Raw genomic sequence first — 27,237 nt, 5'->3', positions numbered from 1 at the left:
TCTTGTGTGTGTGTGCCAGACACAAAACAGTGCATGAGCGCAACCTCTAGTCTGTGCTCTGTGGAAGAAACGCTTAGTTAAAGGGATAAAGTTTGAGTTGCATGGTGCTGTGTATTATTGGAAGGATTACCAGAAGCAAGAAATATTTGTGACATCAATAAGCTGAGGTTCCTCTTTGATTTTTGTTTGGTAAAGTCACAAAGTTTTGCGACAACAATCATTTATTTTGTGCTGCGTGATATTTTTATGCCTAAATATAATTTTTATACTCACTGTTTCAGCAGAATGTGAAGAAAGTCTGATCTATATTGAAGCATGTTTATCTATACTGCATATCATTTATATGAGTATCATTCAATTATTTATTATTGTCTTGCATAAGTTTAGCTGTGAGGTGGCACTGCATGTAAATCAAAGCCGAACATTAGAGGCATTGTATAGATTTGGTTTCTTTTAAGATGAATGACACTATGCTATTAAGTGTTATCTGCCTGTCTTTATATTTTTACTTTTTTTTAAAAAGTTTAAATTAAGATTTTAGTACATTTTTGGAGAATTCACTGTTACAGTGTCTTGCAAAATATTTAAATGTCATTTTTGAAGATTAATGCTCGTTTTTGTTACAAGATCATGCTGTAACGGTGCCAAATATAAACAGTACCTCTGAAAGACATCTGCTGATTATTGTTAATGATACTAGATTTAAGGAGCTTGAACGCAAAAGCCTCTAAATGCAAGATAATGATATTAACCGGAAGCACGTATTATGCGTTTACCAAATACTTTCGCTTAAAATCCAGTTAATCACAGCCTTGGGTCATTCAGAAATCAAACAGTTTGTTGGCAGAATCCATTAAGCGTTTGAAAACAAGTCAGACACACTTAGAGGGTTTTGCATCCGAGCTCTTTATTGATATTTGAGTTAGCATTACACTGAAATAAAAAAGATTCATTCAATTTACTCAATTTTTTTAAGGTTAAGTAGTTGCAAATAAAACAAAAAACTTCTGTTTAAAGGTGCAGTGTGTAAATTTTAGCGGCACCCAGTGGTGAGGTTGTGAATTGCAACCAACAGCTCAGTCCACTGCTCACCCCTCATTTTGAAATGCATAGAGAAGCTATGGTACCCGCCACTGGAAAAACATGTAATTGACGGAGACAACTTAGTTAAAAAAGTTTGTCCGTTAAGGGCTTCTGTAGAAACATGGCGGCACAAAATATCGACTTCCACGTAAGGCAGTGCTTCTCAAATAGTGGGGCGGGACCCCCAGAGGGGGCTCGCGAGACCCTGGGGAAAAATACTTTTTCAGGAAGAATTTTTTTTTGCACTGTCACTTAAAGACATTACACCCCAATCACGCTGATAAGCCGCTTGAGTTTTTATTATTATTTATTGTATATATTTAATTTTAATTTTTCAGTATCAAATGGTCAAAAAATATTACACTTTAAATAAGGATTGATTTATTTCAGGCAAATTGATGCATTTTAAGTCTTTTCTGTTACAGACTAAAAAACAATGTTAATAAAGTTATTCTTTGCTGTAAGTTGATCAATATTTCTTTTTTTTCTTTAATGTTAATAAGGATACAATGTTTTGCAGATGTGTCATTTTATAGATAAATTATACTATTTACAGTCGCGGCGGAGAGTTGGGGGGGCGGGAAATGTTTACTTCTTCCTAGGGGGGGCATGACAGAAAATAATTGAGAAGCACTGACGTAAGGGGACCCTCGATGTATGTAGATAAAAACGTCACATTCTAAGGTAATAAAACATAACGGTTCATTATAAAATACAAATTTATCTGATAATATAGTTACGTATATTATTTTGCATTTTTGTCAAGAGATCCTTCTAAAAATTACACACTGCACCTTTAAATGTAGCTTAAATAAGTTGATTGCAACCACTTACCTTAAAAAATTCGAGTGAATTGAATTAATCATTTTTTTTTCAGTGTATATTTACCATAAAATTAATGCAGTTTATGTCTGATTCCAAGTTTTAAATTACTTAACTACTTTTTAATGAGTCTGATCTACAGCTTTATTGGCAAATGTTTAATTTTTTTTGTCTACATAAACGTGTACGTTACAAATGTACAAATATAATTTTGTCAAAGTGAAGCTAATCAAAATCTCAAAATACATCAGGTTGAACTCGAATGCTTTAGACTGAAACAATATCTGATTTGATTTTTGCAACTATTAAAAAACTGTCATAGTGAAAGAAACATGAAACACGTTCATTGAATAACAAATTGGAGCACAGATTGTCAAAATTCAAAATAGCTTTATTCTAAATTTTGTTTTATACTTAAGGTTTAGTATAAAAAAAAGTTAAGTGCACCACAATATCATTGGATTTCATTATTTCATGTAGCAAACTAGTAAGGACCTCGGATCCTTGATGCTGCAGTATGCAACCATTACAACCCATCACAACCTTGTTATATTTGAATAGAAAACAAAAACAAAAGGGTTCCCTGAACTGTATTGTAGTGCCCACATAAACTAATACCATTCATGGCTGTCATGGTATTGAGGCTCAATAAAAGCAGTGTATCCGCTACATAGCATACGCAAAGCAAACCAAACCGTGGCACGTGCCATGACAAAATGCAGCACTAAGAGTTCTGAAAGCTTTGCCCTTTGAAATTTTTTGCCTCATGTTTCTTTTTTTAATGACATTCTTTACAAAAATCACAGCTATGGAAAACATCTGTTTAAGGAATGACTTAAAAGTCAGGTTAGGAATCGTAAATGCATACTTACTAGTTTTTAATTTAACATACAAAAGACTACATCAACACACAAAAAATAATCACAGATGATGTAAATGGTGGTAAGGCAATGCCAGCAAACATGGCACTTTTTTAATCATCATCACATTGCATTGACTGATGAAGAGAGTTTCCTCCTCATTGGCAAAGAGACGTTCAAGTAACTTGAATGATGTCTTTGCTTGTTTACATATAAGGGCAAAACCTTTAGAACTGATGTCGGATACCCAGTGATGCACATGATACATAAAAATCCTAAAAATGTGCCTGTTTGGCACATTTCCTTTTTTAGTTAAAAACGATTGAAATATGTGAATATATTAAAAAGAGCATTTCTAAGCCTTTCCCATTAATATTATCTAGCAAAATAAGCAGCATTTAAATCACGTCTAATACAAATACAGGTAACTGCTACAGAAGTCATGCAAAGTTTCATGTCGAAGCAGCTGCTTTGAAGATCATTACACGGAAATGAGGAAGATGGTGGTCTAATCTTTTCCAGATAAATAAAAACTGAGATTTAAAGGGAGTCAAACTTTGTACCCAAAAAAACCAGGACCCAACAGTTTCTCCTCTGAACACCAGCTGGTATATTTTAAGTATTACTTTACTATTGTAAAATGATCAATGCATAAGTAACTAAAACAAATTTGAACAGATTGACTGGTCACATAAATTAACATATTTGGTACTTCTAAAAACTCAATTCTTTATTAAGAACAAAACTGAATGAAAGTGCATGCAAAAACATCAAGATACAATTAAGCAACATGTTATACGTGTTATCCCCCCCATTTTAAATACACAGCTATGCTTTGTGTACAATACCTACAAAGCAATCACCTTCCCCTAAATATGATATGTTTGTGTATTTCTGTATGAATCTGTGTGCAGACAAACTGTGAGTGAAGCAAAAAAGCATCTAGTGCATTCTAGTCAAGATCTTTGGTACAAGCAGCTCCCCCCAAAAAAACCAACATTAGAAAAATGCTAAATGTGCCAAAGTGTAAAATACTGAAAATGCATGGTCTTGAATAAAGCCCCGACCTCTGTAAACAACGTTACCTTTATGGAAAATGATAAAGTAGCAAAAACATATACGTGTGAAGAAGGAAGCTGTCTGACACAAACACTAAACTAAATGAAACAGCTATGTATGTACAGCTCTGGGTATCCGACTTTAAGGGGTTAATATTGACCGAAACATAAAATATTCTCTGAACCACATGTGTTTATAGTTTGTCTTGTTCGCTCTCGTTTTACTGCATTTAGGTTCATTCATATGTAATTTCTTTGCTATTAAATAATGGTGCGCAGTACAGTTTTGGCACCAGATAATATATATATATAAGATCGCCCAAAGGTACAATACTCCGCTATTGTTTGAGTTTGTAAACACATCTTTCTCCTTGATTTGCAGTGCTTGATTCCTAATCTTTTCCTTAATTCCTCATCTCTTTATAATAATCTGGGTGAATAATCAGGTTATTGTATCTTAATATTACGATATGAAAAAAGGAAGTTTCAAGTGCATAGCTACTTCAGATGATCCAACAAATCTTGCCATCAAAACAAACGGCTCAAGAAGAAAAATTTGTAAGCTAAACAAACGGGACATCAATTTCAATAAAACTAAAAATGGACTGTGTTCCCCCTCCCAACTCTCTAAATTAGCCAACCAATGACATACGGCACGTGATCACCTACGATTGTAAACCTACAATTATCATGCATTTTTGAAAAGAGTTACATAATAGTGAATACACAATAATTGTGTTATACATTATATAATCGCGTGAACACACAATTATATCAACAGCGGAGTACTGTACCTTGAGTAAGGGGCTCTAACATATTACATTCCTTTAGGTTTAATCAGTATTGTGGCTTAACCAAGCTGCCCCAGGGGAGGCAGGGGAGGGATAGGGAGGTAAAGGACTGGGAACTCAGGAGGAGGGCTTCGGTTCAAGCCCAGGTTGATGCTCAATGTTACCAGATAGTGTAACCTCCACCGGAGCCCATGAAAAAGTTGCCCTTGCGTTGTGTCATCACCACATTTGCACCTTGCATGGCTGCCATCTGAGCTGCATTAGGCAGGTGTCCAGGAGGTGGAGGCTTGAATATAAAAACAAACATAATGAAGCATCCCATTGGGAAAATATGATAATAATCAAAAATATTACATACATATAAAATCAAATAAAAAAGCAGGGTTCCTCAAACCCTATCCTGATGGAACATGCTTAATTCTGCAGGGCACCGGCCCACCAGGATAGGATTTGAGGAACCGTGATATAAAGCATCATTGGAAGACTTACAGGAATGGTACCAGTGCCACCAGGTCCAAAGCGTGCACCAGCATCGTATCCACCTTCCACCATGACGGTGGAACCGGGGGGATACATGGGTCCCATCTGATAGTATGCCATGGGAACGCTGGAGTGCATTGCCCCCATTGGAACAGACTGAGCCATGGGCATGTACATTTGAGTACCAGGGTATGCTGAGGTCATTTGGGGCATGTGTCCAGGGGCTGGGGGAGGAGCCATGTACCTGGGTTGATAAACCTGTGACAAGAAACACAATAAAGTTAATCATTTGTATGGGAAAACTGAGCGGCACTCAAAGATGGTATTAAACTCCCATATAACTGCACAACATTCTGTAATAATAAAAAATATTAATAGTATAAATACATTTGAAATGTAAACAAGCATCAGTTACAATGATAACCTATATTATACTGTAAAAAAATGTATTATCAATTTAAAATATTATTATTATTTAAAAACCTATTTATTATCTATCATTACCCCTAAGCTATAAAAGCAGCATTTATATTTAGGTAAAATCGGTTTATAGCATGGCCCTTTATGGCTTAATGCTTTTGTGAACAAGATTGCACCTCAAGCGAATGTTCATTGTATGATTACATTAGATCTGCCCACTCCAGATCTAATGTAAAACTCCTTTTGCTAACCTTTTTTGTGATATTAATATATTATACTTAATTGTAAATATGACGATGTTAAAAGGAATAAATGCTCTTTAAAATATATTCCTGTGGGATGTCTATACCCACCTCAGAGTATGGAGGAGGGGCATCTGGATATGGGGACACCTGACCAGGGACTTGCATAGCAGGTGGGTAAACAGGTGCTGTGCTCTGCTGAGGATAAAGGGATTGTTGTGGATATGAACCTGCACCAATACAAAAGACAAAATAGTCAAAATATGCTCAAAACAGTTACATTGATATACTGTATAATATAATGTATGCTAGACAGATAGATAAAAAAATTAACCGACAGCTAACAGGGTAAACAGCTCTTAGGTAAATGACAATTATTAAACAATGTATTAATAAAAATTGAAAATTCAGAGGCCGTGAGTGCGTTTAACGCGTCTCGCTCGATTAATGAGGTCACCTCTACGATCACGTCATCGCGCTGTAGCAACGAAGGCTAGCCCCCTTCACCTATTAAACATAACCTAACGTTGTAAAATGACATATTTTCGTCTTATGTTTTACCGTTTTACATTAAGACGTAGTCAATGACAGATATTTGGCACAAGGTTAATACGTGTTCAGTGTGTAAACACGTTTGTTATGCAAGTCAGTTTAGGCTGGCTAGTCAACGGGTAGTTGCTAGGAAGCGGCTAACCAAAATAGCCGAACAGCGTAGGAGATCGCATATGAACCTTTGTTGTTCATTTTTCTTCACTATAAAGAATATAGACTAGGGGACGAAAATGTTCACAAGTCGAATTCTGCGTTTATTTGGCAATAAATTAAAGGTTTACACAAAGTTCTTCGTCCTTTTTTTTAGTCGTTACTTCCTTGTTTTCGTCTGGTTTCCTTTGAGTGTATTTGTGTTGGGAGGAGCTACGTCAATGTACGTCATATTTTAGACGCCACGCCCTGTTAAAGGCAACTCATGACTTACGTTAAACCGGAAACGAAAGTTAAAGTAAGCCCCATTTTACCATCTAAAACCGAAGTTTTTTTTAAAAATGTTTTATTGCATGTTCACTAAACATTACATAAAAGAAAACATACAACATTACATAACATAAATAACAGGGGAGACGCATAACAGACCTTACTACATTAACATACATATTTTACACAGAGAGAAAAAAAAATAATACTAATAAAAAAATAAGAATAAAAAAATGATACATTTCATTTACAAAGCAACATGAACACTAAAAACGAAGTTATTTGAATGTTTTGCTTTATTTTCATGTTATGATGTATATGTCCTAATTCTCTGTATATAGGCTACTGGCTATATGCTTGTGTGGTATGTGCTATATTTAGTATAGGATATTTTTTATTTTTAAATATAGCCGGAGTCTCATTTATATAAATGTTAATATAATGACTTTCATATTGATAGTGTAGAAGTCTGTGCAAAATGGGGTTGAAAATGGTACTACACTGGTTAATATTGATGACTGTCAATAATTATTTTTACTTACTTACTGTTATTGTTTATTGTGTTAAATGTGCATTTTTTCATATAACTTACATTCCATGCTCCTTAAAGTTAGTCTGCACAAACCTTAAACATTTATTACAAAACAGAACCGAAGCCCACACCAATTCATTAATATTCCAAGTTCACGTTAAACATCTCAGTATTTGCTGTTTGAATGCTTTTCAGCATAACTCTGTCAAAGAAAGTGAATAAATATATTTAAACATTAACATGCTTTTATTTTTGTATAATTTTCTTATCAAAACTACATGTTATACAGAACTATGTGCTCCAATGGTGGGGCTCTGTATTGGATGTGAACCTAATTACAGATTCGTCTGTATTCAGCCATCACTGTTCCCCTTGAGCTCCATGGCAATATGCTGCTAATGCATGCAAATAGAGGTGTTTGCCAGCTGGCTTGGCAACAGAGGAAATACAGAAAGTGTGAGCACAGACACAACGTCTCTTTCATAAGCCAGTTCATTACAAAAGAGGCAATATGTCTTGTAAATCAAATACAAGATTCAATGGGCTTCTTCCAGTGCTTGAGAAGAAAACAGTAAGATCACAACTTGTATGCATCTAGAATTAGGCCTACCAAAAGTTACATTTGTGTTATGTCATAGTCTTAATGACAGTACTATTATTCTAAAATGTATATATAATATTTAAAAAATTAACTTACCCTACATAAAATCAGTATATAGAATCAGTGGACAAACTATGTCTTCATGAAATATTTGCTTTGTTTTATATTATATTTCTCATTTGTCAATAAAAAAAAACTTATGCTTTGTGTTTGATCACTGTAAATTATGTCAACAAAACAACTATTAATATTATTATTAGCAGTTTACAGTATAATAATACATTACAGTGTAACTGCGGTACACATGTTACTGTCTCTTTAAATCTGCCATCGCTTCTGTTCTGTCGAGCCAGCGCCATTTTTTCAACGCAAAACTCGGCCTGCATAAATTATGTTCATGACGTAGTGCAAAAGAGTAAAATTGCGTTAATTTTGGGGGAATTTTCTGCAGATACAGGTTCACCTTAGCTACTAAGGAGCATTTACCTCACTGGCATAACAGTTAACGAAAAGACGTCATTAAATATTAAGGAAAAGAGGAGCAGCGCCGTCCCGAGCCTCCTTATCAATGCAAATAGCTCTTTTGTGTGCATCTGTAGCGCGCGTCTGGAAGCTGTGAGATGAATTTTTAATGATGCATGTTTCAAACAAACTGTGTCAAAGCTAGGCGAAGGAGGAGAAATAAAGAAAACAGCCCACGTTTCAGCGGGTAAGTCGCAAATATGATCGCAGTTTTAACGCATTTGTGCACGCGCGCAGTACGAACCGGGAGAAATCGGAACGAGGTTTTGGTTAATATGCAATGGTCTTAATTAGCATAATTTATATATTTATGATAAAGAGAAAGGGAACGCATCAAATACCGTCGCGCGGCATGGCATGTTGGCACGTGAGGTGCGCGATCAGTGAACGAGCAATGTGTCCCGTAGGGAGACTTTTATTCGTGCATTGAGGATTTGGGGGTGTTGCACTGTTACTGGACCCTGCGGAAGTTTTTATTAGATCGGGGATTTTTATGAGTCGTGCATCACGAACCGGTTGTCCCCAGTGATGTTTTGTCACGGGAACAGATACGTGAACGTATCCGTGTCCCGTCACTGTCAAGATTGCGACACAGCTTGTTTGAAAAGAATTCGGGCCCTCGAAGGCCTGATGTGAAAATGTCGCACCCCTGAACGAGCCAGGCTTGCATAATTCTCTATTGTTTTAATGCTCACGTGCGATTCAGCTTACATTTTACTGTACACGCGCAATATTGACAGTGTGGGGTTAATAGCATCATGGACCAGAATGAGAAAAACTTGTTTGACCATCTGTTACTTGTGTCCCAGTATTTGAATTGACAACCTTGTGAGCAACGTCATATGCTTGACTACGTCATAACAAGTCAACTTGTCAAACATGTGTCATGTTAACCATAGTTCCCACCAAAATTGCACTTTGCTATTGTTTTTGGTAGCCTTAAATAAGAGTTAATTAATATCCAAACTAAATAAACTGTGTGAGGTTATTTTTATTGAATATGTGATGTTTTTAATGGACAAAATTGTATGTATGCCTAATATGTATATATTTATATACACTCACCTAAAGGATTATTAGGAACACCATACTAATACTGTGTTTGACCCCCTTTCGCCTTCAGAACTGCCTTAATTCTACATGGCATTGATTCAACAAGGTGCTAAAAGCATTCTTTAGAAATGTTGGCCCATATTGATAGGATAGCATCTTGCAGATGATGGAGATTTGTGGGATGCACATCCAGGGCACGAAGCTCCCGTTCCACCACATCCCAAAGATCCTCTATTGGGTTGAGATCTGGTGACTGTGGTGGCCATTTCAGTACAGTGAACTCAATGTCATGTCCAAGAAACCAATTTGAAATGATTCGAGCTTTGACATGGTGCATTATCCTGCTGGAAGTAGCCATCAGAGGATGGGTACATGGTGGTCATACAGGGATGGACATGGTCATAAACAATGCTCAGGTAGGCCGTGGCATTTAAACGATGCCATATTGGCACTATTAAGGGGCCTAAAGTGTGCCAAGAAAACATCCCCCACACCATTACACCATTGCATTAATGAGAAATTGACCATGTGTTCCTAATAATCCTTTAGGTGAGTGTGTAGGCACCAGGTTGCCAGCCAATGCACATTCTTTTTTATATTTATATTCTCAATTTTAATATTTATTTATTACATATTTTTTATATTAGCTTGGCTTCTGACATTTTAAGCAATGATAAAACATAAACAAGTAAATTAAAAAAAAATCAACAAGTAAAAGAAAAAAGTTTAAGAAGACTTTATCAAAAGAATAGCCAACCAGATTGTTTAACCATGGGGGTAGCCCTTGCTCCCAAAAAGAGACTCATGTATTAAACTATGATATAGAGTTTGCAAAATCTGTCATTTAGTGAATGGATTGTGGATATCATAAGACTATTCCTAGTGACGGCATGTTTCTTTCAGCGGGTGATACTGTGGTGCTGTATCATTATGCAGAATCATTGATCATCTCGGAGTTAAGACATCACAATGGACACTGAGGATCTACCAGAAAACAATGCTCCTCTCACTGTCAACGAACAGGTATTCATAAAAGTTAGAGCAAACCGAATCATAACCTTCATGTTTTTTTGTGCATAAAGAGTACACACATACTTTAACATTTCATTCAATGTCCAGCCATCACACCTCTGATTGAGCCTCATGCCTCCTCGTCCCGTGTGTAGTCTGCATTCATTCGTGAGCACAAGCAATTCTCTTCTGTTAGTGCGGGGTTTGTAGAAAGCATTGCTTATGCTATATTTGGGCTGACTCTCTTGTTTGTTGGCTGAACTTGTGTCACCTGTGTGTCTTTGGTTGGTTGGTTCTTTGTCTCCTAATGTGTGCTTGGCATCTCTGTTCTCTTTAGCCATTCACTGTCTGACAGCAGAAGTGTTTTCTCAGATTTTAGGTTCCTGCACTTTGAAATTCCCAGTAACGGACGACCAGGTACGCAACCTATCTGAGCCTCAATCTCTGCCTGTGCATCTCTCTACCCTTCTGATCCTGTGATGTTTCTCTGATCTCAACTTAAATGCAATTTGGAAACGTTATAGAAAAAAGAGTTTTACATTTTTAGGCTAAGCTTAAACTTCTGTTTAAGCTTTTGCTTAAATCTTGACAGCAGAATTTAAATAGATTTCATTCAAACTGCTGTCAGTCGCAAATAAAACAACAAGGGCTGGGTGATATTGCTACGAATATACAACATTTAAGAGTTTTATTGTCATATATATATATATATATATATATATATATATATATTTTTTTTATACAACAGTTCTTTCTGGTTCTCGAATCTGATTGGCTAAGAGGCGTGCGATATTCTACTGATAACGGCACAGTAACCGCTTCACCTTTCATATCATTCCGCCACCTAGTGAATGGAGGTCCTCTAAACAGGCTCATCTCTGAATGGAAAACTGCAGGCACACACGGACACACACAACCGCGCTGTTTTGAATCACTCTCCGTGTGTCTCATTAGTTCACTAGCTCGTAAATCAGTCTGTGAATCCCCAATCGGAAGTTATTATTCCGTCAAAGATCAGCGCTCTTGGATGTTACGTTAAAGTTAATGGGAGTAATGTCTTGTCACATCGTGTGGACGATTAACACTTGGAAAGAGGAATATAAACACTCATTTTTTTTCTGGAGCTATCTCTTATCAGAACGCGAAAACATTGTGGAACTGCAGGTAAGCACCGCAGCTTTTAAATGTGGACATTGATCATTTATTTAATCGCGACGTGACTATTAAAACATGTTATGAGATATCTCCACTGATATATTTATAAGCAACATGCAAAAACATCTCTGACACTTATAAAAAAACGTTTTATATAGTACTGACAAGAACGAAGTCTAATAATAACCGAGTGCTCGTATCGCGTTAAGATAAAATGGTAAACCAATAGTAACATTATAGAACTATAGTTTTATTAACTTTAACCTCGCGCCAAAACAATAACAACACAAAAGACACTAAATATGAATAAGAAAACAAGTAATAGTTTTATCATGACACCAAACACTGCTGATTTGATCTCATTTTGACCATCAAAAACAAACAACGCCAACATGAGAGCCAGGGAATCCCTGTCAGAGATGTAGCCCAGAGAGGGCGGTGGTCAGCGGGGCGAGTGAACACTGACGTCCGCTCATGCTTTGGTTCTCATACGTACCGAATCTCACTAAGCAAACGTTCAAACAGGCGCTATCTTTACTAATCGACTGTAGATTTAAATATAATACATATATATTCTCGACTGAACTAATCTTAAAACTACACTTTGTGAACAAGAAATTGTAATATTTAAAAACGGCGAATCCGTCCATTGAGTTAATATGAGATTCAAAGCAGCCGAAAGTGTTACCTGTCATTCTGGCCGCCCTCAAATCCTTGGCGAAAGAAGTAGTTCTCAAACCAAATGGCTTTTAAAATATCTCCGCTGTTGTTTTCTAGTTTTCGTTTTTCAAACGTGTGCCGTCGAACTGTTGTATAAAAGCAATATCGCTCTCGGAGTCGTGTGATATAGCTCTATATCATCACGGCTGTGATTGCCTCCGGCACGAGGCCGTCTGGCCTAATCACAGCCGTGATGATATTTAAGCAATATCGCTCGAGTAGGAGTGTGATATAGCTCTATATCATCACGGCTGTGATTAGGCCAGAGGCACGAGGCCGCAGGCCGAGTGCCGGAGGCAGTCACAGCCGTGATGATATAGAGCTATGTCGCATGACTCCGAGAGCGATATTGCTTTTATACAACAGTTCGACGGCACACGTTTGAAAAACGAAAACTAGAAAACAACAACGGAGTTATTTTAAAAGCCTCTTTGTTTGAGAACTACTTCTTCCGCCACGGATTTGAGGGCGGCCAGAATGACAGGTAAAACTTTCGGCTGCTTTGAAGCTCATAACAACTCAATGGACGGAAAAGCCGTTACTTTATATTACCGTTTCTTGGTCACAAAGTGTAGTTTTAAGATTAGTTCAGTCGAGAATGTATATGTATTATATTTAAATCTGCAGTCGATTAGTAAAGATAGCGCCTGTTTGAACGTTTGCTTAGTGAGATTCGGTACGAATGAGAACCAAAGCATGAGCGGACATCAGTGTTCACTCGCCCCGCTGACCACCGCCCTCTCTGGGCCACATCTCTGAAAGAGATACCCTGGCTCTCATGTTGGCCTTGTTTGTTTATGATCGTCAAAATGAGATCAAATCAGCAGTATTTGGTGTCATGATCAAACTACTACTTGTTTTTTAATTCATATTTAGTGTCTTTTGTGTTGTTATTGTTTTGGCGCGAGGTAAAAGTTAATAAAACTACTTGTATAACGTTACTATTGCTTTCTCATTTATTCTTAACGTGATACGAGCACTCGATTATTATTATTAAACTTTGTTCTGGTCAGTACTATATAAAACGGTGTTTTATAAGTGTCAGAGATATGTTTTTGCATGCTGCTTATAAATATACCAGTGGCCATATCTCATAACATGTTTTAATAGTCAGGTCACGATAAAGTAAATGATCAATGTCCACATTTAAAAGCTGCGGTGCTTACCTGCAGTTTCACGGTGTTTTCGCGTTCTGATAAAAGATATAGCTCCAGAAAAAAACGAGTGTTTATATTCCTCTTTCCAAGTGTTAATAATCCACACGATGTGACAAGACATTTCTCCCATTAACTGTAACGTAACATCCAAGAGCGCTGATCTTTGACGGAATAACTTCTGATTGGGGATTCACAGACTGGTTTATGAGCTAGTAAACTAATGAGACAAACGGAGAGTGATTCAAAACAGCGCGTCTGTGTTTTTCCATTCAGAGATGAGCCTGCTTAGGACCTCCATTCACTAGGTGGCGGAATGATACGAAAGGTGAAGAGGTTACAGTGCCGATATCAGCACAATATCGCACAGGTCTTAGCCAATCAGATTCGAGAACCAGAAAGAACTGTTGTATAAAGAGCTATATCACACTCCTACTCAAGCGATATTGCTTAATAAAACAATCAGACACAAACATAATAATACCCACTATAAACATAAATATGTGACCCTGAACCACAAAACCAGTCATAAGGGTTAATTTTATACAGATTTATACATCTGAAAGCTAAATATATAAGCTGTCCTTTGATGTATGGTTTGTAAGGATGATATTTGGCCAGGATACAACTATTTGAAAATCTGAGGGTGCAAAAAAATATATTGAGAAAATCACCTTTAAAGTTGTCCAAGTGAAATCCTAAGCAACATGTATTACTGATGATAAATAACTTTTTGATATATTCATGATAGGAAATGTACAAAATATCTTCATGGAACATGATCTTTACTTAATATCCTAATGATTTTTGTCATTTAAAAATAAATATTTTCACTGATGACTGGTTTTTTGGTCCAGGGTCACATATATATAAAAAACATGCAGTATAAAACAAGCATGTGCAAGAACAGATAAATGTGTGAAAAGTATAACAAAATACGTTTGTTATCTGGTTGTGGTATGTAATCAGTTTTGTAATATTGTAACGTTTTATTACAAACCTGATAATAAACCATAAATATTTGTTAAATCTGATTGTTTTTCAGACATTTTTCTGAGATATACATCAGTAATTATGTATATGTTGTGAAGTGGCTTAAAATGCTGCCTGCCACAGATTTAAAATATATTTAATGCCAAATGTAAAATACAGTATGTTGCATAAAACACAGGGACTTGCGTGAACATTTTTTTATTGATGACGCAAACATTTTCTGCTTACAGAGCCAAAACAATATAAAGCAACAAATATTCGGCAACCAAAACTGTTTTGCAAAAAATAGGCAAAAGATGAATTTTAGGTGTTCGGCTGAATAAATTATAAGACCTAATAAATTTTAGCGAGGGTTAATTATTTTGATGATGCAATCAAATAGCAAACATTGTAGCAGGGCTAGAGTGCGACTATTTCATGCCTTTTGCTGTGTACACACCAAATGCGAAGCATCGCCTTCCTCGCTGTAGATTACTCACAGGATTTAACTTTGTCATGTGAATTTTTCACTTGAGATGAATATTTTCAACTTACGCGAAGACTTGTTTGAGGCGAATAGCGTGTGTTTTTGCGGCAATCGCGCTGCCCAAGTCGCGTCATTTGCATTGCCCTGCACGAGTTCACGTCTATTTGTGTCTTTGCATCGACTTTGTATGTAATCTACTCACGCAAATCGTTGAATGCGCGTTCGGTGTGTACACCCCATTAGACCGTCCCACTTTAGTTCACGACTGACAATATTAAAATAATATAATTAAATCCTCAGTATAGCCAATTTAAGTCTGCAATAGACTGCACTGTTCTCATTTAATTTTCCAAATCATTTCCAATTCTGTGCAAATACAGTTGCCTAAGCGATTATTATTTTTTCCATAATCTTGCAGTCCTATTATGAGGTATTTTAATATTATTCAATTAGACTCAAAAACTAGTAAAAGTGAACAAATGTGTTCCCCCCTATATTTCTTGAGTTTACCTGTTGTGTTTGGAAACCCCTGATATACAATAGACAAGCAATATGTATCAGGTATACAGGGGAAACAAATGGAAAAATAAAAATCTTAATTTTTTATTACTAAGAAGATCATAAGCATACTTTGTGTCAAAAAAAGAACAAATATATAATAGACTTTTGTTTTGATTTTTTTTACTTTAGAAAACATCATATCATTTGAAACTTACTTTTTTCCAATAAACTTTTTTCCAATAAATATTTTTTGTTCCTCTTGCAATAGATGATATTGACAATTTAATGTTGCATCTATGATTTAGATTTTAAAGTAATTATGATTTGTAGATCATTTTAGGCCGCATCAAGTCGTGCACAAGTTTATTTTAAATGTACGTTCTGCGTTTTCCATGCATTTTAGATATATAATGGACCCTAAAGCAAGAATTCTTCCTTTAAGTGTCCCGGACACAATCAACTTGGGCATAAAGCGGTGGGGACATGTATTTTAGGCGAATTACGCGAGTGGGGCTGATGTGAGTGCAGGCAGCCTAGGGACAGCAACATTCAACCTGGTGGCATGACAACACCGGTCCTCGCGGCCAAAAAAACAGACCAGCCGGCCGGGAATTCTCCCAGTGCTCCCGATTAGCCAAGCCAGATGAGCATGCGTGCTTGCTTCATCAATAAACATGTCGCAAACATTTTAATGTGTTGGAGCCATTATTTTCGGCTGAAAAGTTTTGGTTGCTGAACATTGGGTGCATTCCTACTTGTGAAACTTGATAGGAAAAATTATAATGTTGCCTAAGTTGATATTTCATATTTATTACAAATATTAGATATTGCTCAGCCCTAGCATCAATTTAATATGCGTTAACTCGTTGAACACTCTAAAATACAATAGCTAAGAGATCAGAATACACACAAACTGGTGTAAACTCATCCATAACAGGCCATGGCCCATGCTCATCTTCTCAACACTGTTTCTCATCACCGCAGAGAAGAGACCATGACATACTGTTATACCCTTCAGGTCATCGTCATGTCAGGTCAGGAGACCATCCGTGTGCTTGAGGTGGAGGTGGATACGGTCTTGTCCGCCTCAGGAACTGATGGGAAGGCGGAGTCGGGGGGTGAAGAGATGGGCGGTCAGACCCTGGATGCAGTTGAGGAGGTTCCATTGGAAAGTCCAGTAACCACAACTGGTAAGAGAATTATGAGACCGATCAATGAATGATATAAATAGCAGCGTTAGCTCTGTATCATAGCAACCTACCATTGAAACCCACAGCTATTTAGAAAAAAAAGTCCTAATTGAAATAAATACAAGGTTTTGAGGAGAACACACCATTCATTATGTTGTCTATGCATACAAAATCATGTCAGAATAGCCAGCTTTTTATGTAGCTAACAGCAGATGAATAATAGAGGCTTTGCTTCATTTTGCTTGCAGTAAGTGTGGAGGTCTCAGCACCTGCAGCCCTGACTGTAACCCCTAAAGCTTCCATCAGTGTGTCCCAGCCACAGACCAGTGTACCCATTACGGTTCAGGCCTGCCCGCAGGTGAACACCATTTTTTTGTCTTAAAATATGTTTCATTCAGGGACAGTTCACTTGCTATCTTTAAGTATTTAAATGCACCATGCAATGTATTAAATATTAAATTCATATGTGTCACGATGCACACTGTGCACTGTAAAAAGTGTAGTTTAATTTGATTTACTGTTTAAAGTTCTTGTATAAATTCAGTCAAGGTTTCTGGCACCCAAACCATTTATCCATAAATTAAGGCCATTTTTGCTTACCGTCAGAGTTTGTTTATCAGTGATGGTCAAGTAACCTAATACTAAAATTATTATTAATAGTTTTCAGTCACACAAGTAGGGTTTCAAAAGTCTAGGAAAATTCAAGGCTGGAAACTTTTCATGGGAAAATATGGGAATTAACAGGAATTAATGGAAATAAACTAGTTGCCTATGTTAACTACAAACCGGCTGCCAAACCTCCCTTCACATAGTGGTAATTTAATGATCACCATCTCCCCTTGTCTTTAGGAAACCGCAACATTTGTTATTTTTGATGAGGTATTTGTTCCAGGGTTTATTTTATCCACTAGTCAGACCATTAAACAAACAGAGACCGGAAGTAAAGTTTCCGACCAGACCAATGCATGTGCGCAAGATGAAACTGTCTATACACTGACTACTGACTACTTTTTATTATTTTTTTGAATGAAGTCTCTTATGCTCATCAATCCTGCATTTATTTGATCAAAAAATCGTTCAGGCTTGATGAGCGTAAGTATCAAGATTTTTCAAAATTTGTATTACCTTGCATGCATGACTGCTTATGACCAAACAAAATGTAAATTTATATAAATTTCCCTAAATAATTCCCATACATTTTCATTTAGTTTGCAATTTGGAACATTTTCCAGCTCCCCTGGAACATTTGAGTTTATTGTTTTGGAATCCATTCAACCGATCTCCGGGTCTGGCGCTACCCCTTCCAGCATAGCCCAGCACAATTAACTGAATCTGATTAGACCATTAGCACTGCGCTCAAAAGTGACCAAAGAGCCTTAATATTTTTCTCATTTAAAACCTGACTCTTGTGCAGCAACATCGTGTACTAAGGCCTAGTCCACACGGACACGGTATATTTATAACCGGAGTTTTCCCTAAAAAAAAAAATCCCATCCACACATGCTCGGTTTAAATTAAATATCCATCCACACGATAAAGCACGATATCAAGCGCTGTCAAGAGCATGCCACACCAGCAGGCGGGATTTAACCCAAATCGTGTTCCGCAATATAGTGAGATAACTGAGCATCTGTATACATGTTAGAAGCCCTGTTAGCACAGTTATTATTAGCAAGATACATCCGCCATTGCACAGAATCATCAACAAAGCAGTCAGCGGCGCACAATCTTGACGTCAAACACAGTGGATAACGGCGCACACTCTGACGTCGCAAGGCAAAACCCCCGGTTTTACTCTCTACACGACACCACTGTAATCTGTGTTTCTTAAAAAGCTCACCCTGGCCGGGGTTTTCAAATATGCTCGGTTTCGGTGCCCTGATACTGCGGTTTCGTGTGGACGAACGGCCGAACCGTGTGAAAAAACCTCACGGTTATAAAAATACCCGTGTCCGTGTGGACTAGGCCTAAGGCCGAGAGAAAATTAAATGCTGGGATTTTCTAGGCAGATATGGCTATGAACTATACTCTCATTCTGGCGTAATAATCAAGGACGTTGTTGCCATACCATGGCAGCAGCAGGCGCAATGATATTACGCAGCAGCCGAAAATAGTCCCTTTCTATTGAAACTTACCAAGAGGACAATTTTCTGGCACTGCGTAATATCATTGTGCCTCCTGCAGCCATGTTACAGCAGGAAAGTCCTTGATTATTACGCCAGAACGAGAGTATAGTCCTTATCTGCCTACACTGTAAAAAATTTCTGTAGAAATTACAGTATTAACAACTAGCTGCCAGTAACTTACTGTAGATTTTACATTTATGTTATTTACTGGCAACATTTTGTTCAAAGTCAAATGAACATGAAACCTTTTCAGACTTTATCTTCTACAGTAAGTTACTGGCAACCAGCTGCAAAATTACAGCAAATTTTTTACAGTGTAGAAAATTGCAACTTTAAATTTTCTCGCGGTCTTAGTACACGATGTAACAACAAAGGGTTCAGTTTTAAACGGCAAAAATATCAAAACTCTTTGGTTATTTTTGAGCCCGATGCTAATGGTCTAATCATATTCAATGGATTATGCTAAGCTATGCTAAAAGTGGTCCCGCCAGACGCGGAGATCAGCTGAATGGATTCCAAAATGGTAAAATCAAATGTTTAACTCTAGGGGAGCTGGAAAATGAAATTTTTTCAAAAAAAGTGGAGTGTGCCTTTAAGATCCCATTGAAAGTTTCTGGAAATTTACCAGAACCTTTCTGCCCCTTTGCAACCCTACACACAAGTAAATTGTACGTTCTGTTTTCCTGCCAGGTTCTAACGCAGGATGGTTTGGCCTCTCTGATGACTGGTATGCTGGCCCAGCAGAGTTCTCTGGGTCAGCCGTTTCTCATTCCTCTGAGCATGGCCGGATCTGTTGGAGGTCAGGGTGGTCTGGCAGTCCTCACCTTACCCACCGCTACTGTGGCCACTCTCCCTGGCCTCGCTGCTGCCAGTCCTGCTGGAGGACTGCTGAAGCTGCCGTTCGCTGGGCTGCAAGGTATGAAGCTCGCAATTCAATACAGTGTTATGTATTGCGTTCCTGTAGCTCAATTGGTAGAGCATTACGTTACCCACGCATACTGCTGAAATGTGGTACTTTGGATAAGCACCTTCTAAATGCTTAAATGGAATGTAAAATTATTTTGATGGCATAAGATGCATTTTAACATGCATGGAGATAGAACTGCATATTATTATCTTCATTCAAGTCACAAAAAGCAGTTTTACTGATCAGGTATGGCTGGTGTCACTGAAGTTGGTGGTTCATGTTCGCCCTTTGTGTGTCTCCTCCCAGCCGCTACTGTGTTGAACCCCACACAGGCCGTCCTGCAGCCCCAGGTGTCCGCTCTACAGCCTGTGCACGCGGCCGTGCAGCCAGCGCAGACGGTATCATCCACGGCTGCGTCTGCTGCGCAGAAGCCATCAGAACCCAGTGTTTCGGTCGCAACGCTTCAGACTGCAGGCCTGTCCATAAACCCTGCTATTGTGAGTAGGCAACCTGTGCTTGGGTGGTTTTGCAACAGAAATGTTACGGTTAATGAATTTTGGGTACATTCGTCTTGTTTGTTTTTCAGATAAGCGCTGCGTCTCTAGGCGGGCAGCCTCAGTTCATCAGTTCTCTAACTACGACTCCCATTTTCACAAATGCCATGCATAACGTTGCAGGACTTACAGGCCAAATTATTACCAATGCACAGGGTCAGGTCAGTAGCAAAATACAATCAGCTACATCCATATATACATTCAGAAGTTGAATTTTTTTTGTGTCCATTCCTACACATTCGACCACATGAGCGTCTACACGACAAAGCAATCCGCTTCTCTGAATCTAATCAAAAGTAGACAAGCACAAATGGTTTATACTCCGTTCAAACCCGTATTTAGCGTCCACTTGTGATCTGATCGACCAAAACGCATCTTAATATCAGGTGTAAACAGGGCCTTTGTAATGCACGGTCAGTCGCTGTGGATAAAAGTGTCTGCAAACTGCATAAAATCAAATTTTAACGCTGGACAGTGATGCTCCAAACCCAAAGTTGGATCTTTCTGATAGTAATGCTTTAGAAAACAAGATATTGTCCATCATATATTAAAGAATTACTCCTCTACATAAAAAACCCTGATAATTTACTCACCCCCATGTCATCCAAGATGTTGTTGTCCTCCTCCTTCGGTCGAAAGGGAATTGAGTTTTTTGGGGAGGATAATCCAGGATTTTTCTCCATATGGTGGACTTCAGTTGAAATCAACAGTTTACAATTTCAATGCAGTTTAAAGAGCACCTATTGTCCGATTAACGATTTCACATTTCCTTTGGTGTGTAAGTGTGTATTACATGTTAACGGTATGCAAAAAGTACAAACCCCAAAGTAAACGGTTTCGGGCTCAGCCTGTAAGTTAACTCCTGTTAGCATTGCATTGTGTGCGTGATCTTTTAAACATAGTAAGGAGCGTCACTTTTCCGGCTGATGTCAGAGATATTCAGGCCTATCACAACGTACAGATTAGCTGGCCAATCAGGGACAGTTTTGTACAAAATCTGTGCGTTTCAGGAAGACAGGGAAATCTTGAGCTACACAACTGTCTGGTATGTGGAAAATTATTTTACTAAAAGTTTATTTAACCATAAACCACGCATTGTACACATTGCATTATTCCAAGTACACAAAATAACGTTGTTTTTAGCAATAAAGTAGGCAGTCTTTAAAATTGCAGTTTCAATGCTGCTTCAAAGGGCTCTAAACGATGAATAAGGGGGTTATCTAGTGAAACTATCATAATTTTCGACAAAAAAGTACTTTTAAACCACAACTTCTCATCTTGCACTAGCTGTGTGATGCATTACATGTGAAACACACACTTGCAGAGCATTTTAAACAATAAACTGACACAAAGACATTAATTAGTATTGTTCCACATACAACAACATCGGTCATCTTTCTCCACACTTGTAAACACTGGAGCGGTAGTTTCGCTTCCGTCATCCGTGACATTTTGACATGATTGCGTAATACGTATCACAAGGTTGGTGCGGGACGGGAAGTTGTGGTTAAAAATGACGATCGTTTCCCTATATAATTCTGCGTTTACACCAACCGCGGTAGAGGCGTGAACCGCTAGTGATTTCAATGTTAAGTCAATGTGAAGACGCGTTGATGCGCGTCAGGTGGTCCCGCAGCGCGGAAGACGCGTTTCCGCCTCATTCGCGCGTGAACCGCAAAATGCACAAAAAGCACCATTCGCGCATACCGCGCACAACGCTCAATTCGCGCCTTTCGCGTGGTACGCGCGAATGGTGCTTTTTGTGCATTTTGCGGTTCACGCGAATTTGCGGTTGACGCCCGAGTTGAAAATGTTTTACTTTGGCGGAATTTCGCGCCGCGTTAACCAACCAGGAGCCTGCTTGCTGCTGTGGCAGCCCCGCCCGGAGTCACTCACTCAACCAACGCTTGATATTGTTTGTAAGCAGTCACCCGGAGCTATACGACACAAGTTTTTATTTCTATAGAGACAGGAATAGAAAGGACCTGGCTTGGAAGAGTGTCAGTGAGGACTTTGGGCAACCTGGTAAGTTGTAATACACACTTCACTTTTGAGTCATGTGATGTTTATCGACCCGCGCCGTTTATTTTCCCCCTATAGTAAGGTTACCAAATACAAACTGGCAACTCTCTTGATAAATGCACAATCAACATAAGTCATCTTGCAAACAGACAACCGTGTAGCACTTGCCCTTCCCACAAGAAGCGGATTTTGCCTCTGACGTGCGTCAAATGCTTGCTTTTTCTACTCCGCTCTACACACATTCTACGTGCATTCAAACTGTTCAAGCGGCAAACTAGGCGTGGTAGACGCGATTTTGACACCTGAAACGCGGTTGGTGTAAACTCAGTATAAGGCCCCTAATGCCTTGGTTGTGATTGTTTCGAGCCCTTTGATGCTGCATGACAGCAAAGCGTTGAGGTCCACTGAGGTCCACTATATGCAGAGAAGTCCTGGAGTGTTTTCCTCAGGAAACTTGGTTTCTTCTCGACCGAAAGACATAAACATCTTGGATGACATGGGGGTGAGAATATGTATGAAATATTCCTTTAAGATTCATCAGTATCTGTCTGTAGGTGATTGGAACGCTACCTCTGCTGGTCAATCCTGCCTCACTGGCTGGAGCTGCTTCTACATTACCGACTCAAGGCCTGCAGGTCCAGACCGTATCCCCACAGCTGCTCCTCAACGCCCAGGGTCAGATCATTGCTACAATAGGGAACGGCCCAGCAGTCACTACCCCGTCTGCTGTGTCTGTCCTCCCCAAAGCCGCTGTGCCCCTAACGCTCACCAAGACTACTACGCAGGTACTGTTGTGTCAAGACACCCTAGCATTCAGGTGTGAGTGATTTTTGTTTTTTAAACATTGTTCTCATATCTGTTAATTTTCTGTGTTTTGGTTCTGTAGGGTCCTGTTGGGAAAGTTGCTCAGTCTAAAGTGATCATTGCTCCGCAGCCCACAGCGGGTAAAGTAGTCACAGCTCTCACCTCTGCTGGTGTCATCGCCTGTGGAGACATGCCGACTGTTGGCCAACTTGTCAATAGTATGTTTATATTTCGATCTAAAGGACTCTACGACCTTTTTAAAAAATTATTCCACTTTCATAAAAAAATCTGATAATTTACTCACCCACATATCATCCAAGATCTTTATGTCTGTCTTTGTTCAGTCGAGACGATATTATGTTTTTTGAGGAAAATATTCCAGAATTTTTCTCCATATAGTAGATTTTAGTGGACATCAACAGTTTGTCGTTTCAATGCAGCTTCAAAGGGCTCTGAGCGATCCTAACCAGGGCATAAGGGTCTTATCTAGCAAAACGATCATCAATTTAACCTAGTTTACAGCACTTCAACTATATTCCGAACTGAATTGTGGATCCGTCATCGTCGCGTCACTGCAGTTGCTCCCGGCAGAAGTTGAAAAATCTGCACATTTTATTTTGTGCCACAATACTTACTCGTGTAACTACTCGTGTAACAGACTTTAAATAGGGAAAACATGGAATTGTTTGGTGGCTTCTAAATTCATCCCTGTTTGGATCCTAACAGTGGGTTCACACCAGCCCCGTTTGAGGCGTCAAATTCGCATCTACAGCGTCTAGTTTGCCCCTTGAACATTTTCGCTTCATTCTCGTGAAATTCTAGTCATCGAGACATTCAAGAGGAAATTCGTGTCATGGGAGGGGCTTGTGTGACTCTGCTTGATTCCTGTAATCACGGCACTACTAGAGCAAGCTTCTGATTGGTTAACGCGGCGCGTTTTTCCGCCAAAGTTCAAATTTTACAACTTGCGCGTTTACCGCGGCAATGCTCAATTCGTCCCATTCGCGCGAACTAGACGCACAAATGCCTCTACCGCGGCTGGTGTGAACGCAGCATCAGGAATGAATGGGGCTATGTTAAATGCTAACACATTCACAATGCGATGTACAAAGATTAAGTGCACGCATTGAAAAAAGATTGGTATGTATTAATTCATCTAATTTGAAGTAAGAACATAGTAAACCCTAACGGGGGTGTTTTCCTTTATAAGTAGTTTTTTTTTTCGAAAGGGTTTATTTAGAGCCCTTTGAAGCTGAAACTGTTAAGGTCCACTATTGAGAAAAAAATCCTGGAATGTTTTCCTCAAAAAACTTCTCGACTGAACAATGAAAGACATAAACATCTTTGATGAAATGGGGTTGAGTAAATTATCAGGATTTTTAGTGGAGTAATCCTTTAAGGGTTCAAGAGGAAGTTCACCCAAAAATTTTATTGGATCTGATGTTGAGCTCAGCCAAAATGTACTTAAAAATATTTGATTTTTGCTTCAATTAGAGCCGCAGTCTGTTAATGAAGAAGAGGCCATTAATCTAGAAGAGATCCGCGAGTTTGCCAAGAATTTCAAAATTCGACGGCTATCTTTGGGTCTTACACAGACTCAAGTGGGTCAGGCTCTGACTGCTACAGAAGGACCGGCCTACAGTCAGTCAGCTATCTGCAGGTGAGTTTAACATCTGTCTTCACTATAATCAAGGACTTTGCTGCCGTAGCATGGCTGCAGGAGGCGCAATGATATGATGCAGCAGCCGAAAATAGCCCCCTTATTATCTTTCAATAGCAGGGGACTATTTTCGGGCACTACATAGTATCATTGCGCCTCTTGCAGCCATGTTACAGCCATGTTAGGTCCTTGATTATTACACCAGAATGAGAGTATAGTTCCTAGTCATATCTGCCTAGAAAATAGCAACTTTTAATTTTCTGTCTTTCTTAGTACACAATGTAACTACAGAAGAGTTAAGTTTTAAATAGGAATTAGGAAAAATATCCAAACTCTTTGGTTATTTTTGAATGCGATGCTAATGGTCTAATCAGATTCAATAGATTGTGCTAAGCTTTGCTAAGAGTAGTAGTGCCAGACTCAAAGATCGGCTGAATGGATTCCAAAATGGTAAAAATCAAATGTTTAACTCTATGGAAGTTGGAAAATAGCATATTTTCCAAAAAAGTGGAGTGTCCCTTTAAATCGAAGCCCCAATTCTTTATCCTTTTATTTAAAGGTTTGAGAAGCTGGACATCACTCCAAAAAGTGCCCAGAAGTTGAAACCCGTGCTGGAGCGCTGGCTGGCTGAAGCTGAGCTCTGGAATCAGAAGGGTCAGCAAAACCTGATGGAGTTTGTCGGCGGGGAACCATCCAAGAAACGCAAACGAAGAACCAGCTTCACACCGCAGGCCATCGAGGTCCTCAACACTTACTTTGAGAAAAACTCCCTTCCCACCGGCCAGGAAATCACAGAGATCGCCAAGGAGCTGAATTACGATCGAGAGGTGGTCAGGGTTTGGTTCTGTAATCGTCGGCAGACTCTAAAAAACACCAGCAAGATCAATGTGTTTCAAGCCCACTAGGAAGGTTTGGTGTACAGTAAATTCTTGGATTTTGGTTGCTCCGTTGCAAAATGACAGAAATGGCTGATTTTCAAATTTCGACCAGCGACTCTTGAACGGCATATTTGAATAATATCAAACATACAGTACTTTTATTTTCATTTTTTTTCTTCTGCATGCATGACCTTTGGTGTGCTACCATAATATCAAGATGCTAAAATGGCCTTTGGACTATGTCAAGTATTGAAGATGTTGCTGCTTTTATCAATGAAAATAAGCATTTGTTCATACACAAACAAGAAAACTCGCAACGCATTCTCGCAGAAGCAAATTTCGCAGAAACAAAACTGTGGTTACTTTGACGAATTTGCTTTCGCTGTAGCAATAGCAGCTATATGGGTTGTAACTGATTTTTTTTTTTTAGTTTTACTGACATTTCCATTTTTTGTGTTCATATAGTTTTTCTGTACATAAATATGTAATACATTTACCTAAAACAAACTGGTATTTTGTAATTTTTAGGTCGGTTCTGTTTGGTTCCCATTATACCGTGTGTGTATATACAGTAGTTGTGGTTCGGTTGAACTTCATACTGGACAATCATAGTACTCTGAATCAGACAGCATGACCTGCTTTTAAGTGGTTAAATCTTCTGTGTTTAGTTTGGACTGTCATGTTCACCCATTCATTTAGGTCCTTGTATAATTTCCATTGTGGTATGTCTGACTTTTGATTTGAATATTAAATGTAAAGTGTATTGAAGATTACAGTAACTGATGTTGTAGATGTCCTATGGATTTTATGGATGCTGTTATTTTTATTTTGTCATTACTAGTTAAACACTAACTTTAACATCAGGTGGTGCTATTAAAGAGAAGATTTAAATCAATGCTTATATGGGGCACTTGTAAAACCTGACATTTAGTTTATTGTTGATCAGAGACATATTTAACATGACAAATGTTAAAGAATGTTATCAAACAATGCAATTCATAATTAGCTTAATGCATTTGGGTTGCACTCTGATTTATAAAAGATGAAACTTTAAAAGATTGTGACTAACAATTGTGCAAAAAATATTTGGTTTATATGAACCTTTTGAAAACAAAATATGTGACGGGAAACAAACAAATGTGCATCAACACGCTGGACTATGTTCTAAACATAAAGCTATATTGTTCTTATGGACCTTCAGTATTTATCTGATGTATTCTTATATTGATTGGTACAGTACCAGAAATTCACAATATAATGTTGTGAAGAAGGAACGGTGTAATGAAACACAATGTTTTTAAGACTATAAACGCAGATCAAAAACATTTTGAGTGAAAGCATTTTTAAACGATGCCCTAACAATTGCATTTACAAATTATAAATGCGGTATTCCATTAACTATATTTATTTTGTATCAATTGTAATGTTTGGTATTAACTTGTTATTTGAATAAATTAACACTAAACACAGATTATAGTGTATGGTTTTTAAATCTTGATTGAAGTCTGTCATAGTAAGTATCTTTGCAAATAATAAAATACTGATATATACCAAATAAGCAAGTAATGACTTTTTTCCTCTGATCACAGATTTCTGACTGAAGTTAGTACACAGTACACAAATCAAGTTTATTTTAAATGACTAAACCTAAAAGTAATGG

The 27,237-nt window shown here is 38.2% G+C and overlaps 2 protein-coding genes across 5 annotated transcripts; one reads left to right on the top strand and one right to left on the bottom strand.

Annotated features, from left to right (window-relative positions):
• Positions 1–2,275: 2,275 nt before the first annotated feature.
• Positions 2,276–6,669, bottom strand: dazap2 (DAZ associated protein 2). The gene is made up of 4 exons (XM_055188345.2): positions 6,488–6,669; positions 5,868–5,986; positions 5,104–5,352; positions 2,276–4,900 (listed from the first exon to the last, which is right to left on the bottom strand). Exons 1-4 carry the CDS (start codon positions 6,498–6,500, stop codon positions 4,775–4,777), a joined length of 507 nt encoding a protein of 168 aa, XP_055044320.1. The 5' UTR covers positions 6,501–6,669; the 3' UTR covers positions 2,276–4,774.
• A 1,523-nt stretch (positions 6,670–8,192) lies between these two features.
• pou6f1 (POU class 6 homeobox 1) lies at positions 8,193–27,048 on the top strand. 4 transcript variants are annotated; one of them, XM_073875459.1, is made up of 12 exons: positions 8,193–8,572; positions 10,345–10,459; positions 10,820–10,864; positions 16,455–16,626; positions 16,875–16,984; positions 19,443–19,668; positions 19,966–20,156; positions 20,246–20,374; positions 22,790–23,020; positions 23,122–23,257; positions 24,534–24,699; positions 25,259–27,048. In XM_073875459.1, exons 2-12 carry the CDS (start codon positions 10,406–10,408, stop codon positions 25,602–25,604), a joined length of 1,806 nt encoding a protein of 601 aa, XP_073731560.1. In that variant the 5' UTR covers positions 8,193–8,572; positions 10,345–10,405; the 3' UTR covers positions 25,605–27,048. The 4 variants fall into 4 exon arrangements, with proteins under 4 accessions (XP_073731560.1, XP_073731561.1, XP_055044315.2 ...); XM_073875460.1 differs by lacking the exon at positions 10,820–10,864; XM_055188340.2 differs by lacking the exon at positions 8,193–8,572 and having other exon boundaries at positions 8,649–10,459; positions 10,785–10,864.
• Positions 27,049–27,237: the final 189 nt, after the last annotated feature.

Source organism: Misgurnus anguillicaudatus, chromosome 13 (genome assembly GCF_027580225.2).
Source record: "Misgurnus anguillicaudatus chromosome 13, ASM2758022v2, whole genome shotgun sequence".
Lineage (NCBI taxonomy): Eukaryota > Metazoa > Chordata > Actinopteri > Cypriniformes > Cobitidae > Misgurnus > Misgurnus anguillicaudatus.
This window is presented reverse-complemented; position numbering and strand designations above follow the sequence as displayed.

What these genes read in the sequence shown, in the direction of transcription:
- dazap2 (XM_055188345.2), bottom strand. An exon ending in CCCCTCCTCCATACTCTGAG is followed by an intron (nt 5,353 to 5,867) that starts GTGGGTATAGAC and finishes TTCTTGTCACAG; the next exon opens with GTTTATCAACCCAGGTACAT. An exon ending in GTGGCACTGGTACCATTCCT is followed by an intron (nt 4,901 to 5,103) that starts GTAAGTCTTCCA and finishes TTTATATTCAAG; the next exon opens with CCTCCACCTCCTGGACACCT.
- pou6f1 (XM_073875459.1), top strand. Translation starts at nt 10,406, where the DNA reads ATGGACACTGAGGATCTACCAGAAAACAATGCTCCTCTCACTGTCAAC. An exon ending in GCCGTTCGCTGGGCTGCAAG is followed by an intron (nt 19,669 to 19,965) that starts GTATGAAGCTCG and finishes GTCTCCTCCCAG; the next exon opens with CCGCTACTGTGTTGAACCCC. An exon ending in TTACCAATGCACAGGGTCAG is followed by an intron (nt 20,375 to 22,789) that starts GTCAGTAGCAAA and finishes ATCTGTCTGTAG; the next exon opens with GTGATTGGAACGCTACCTCT.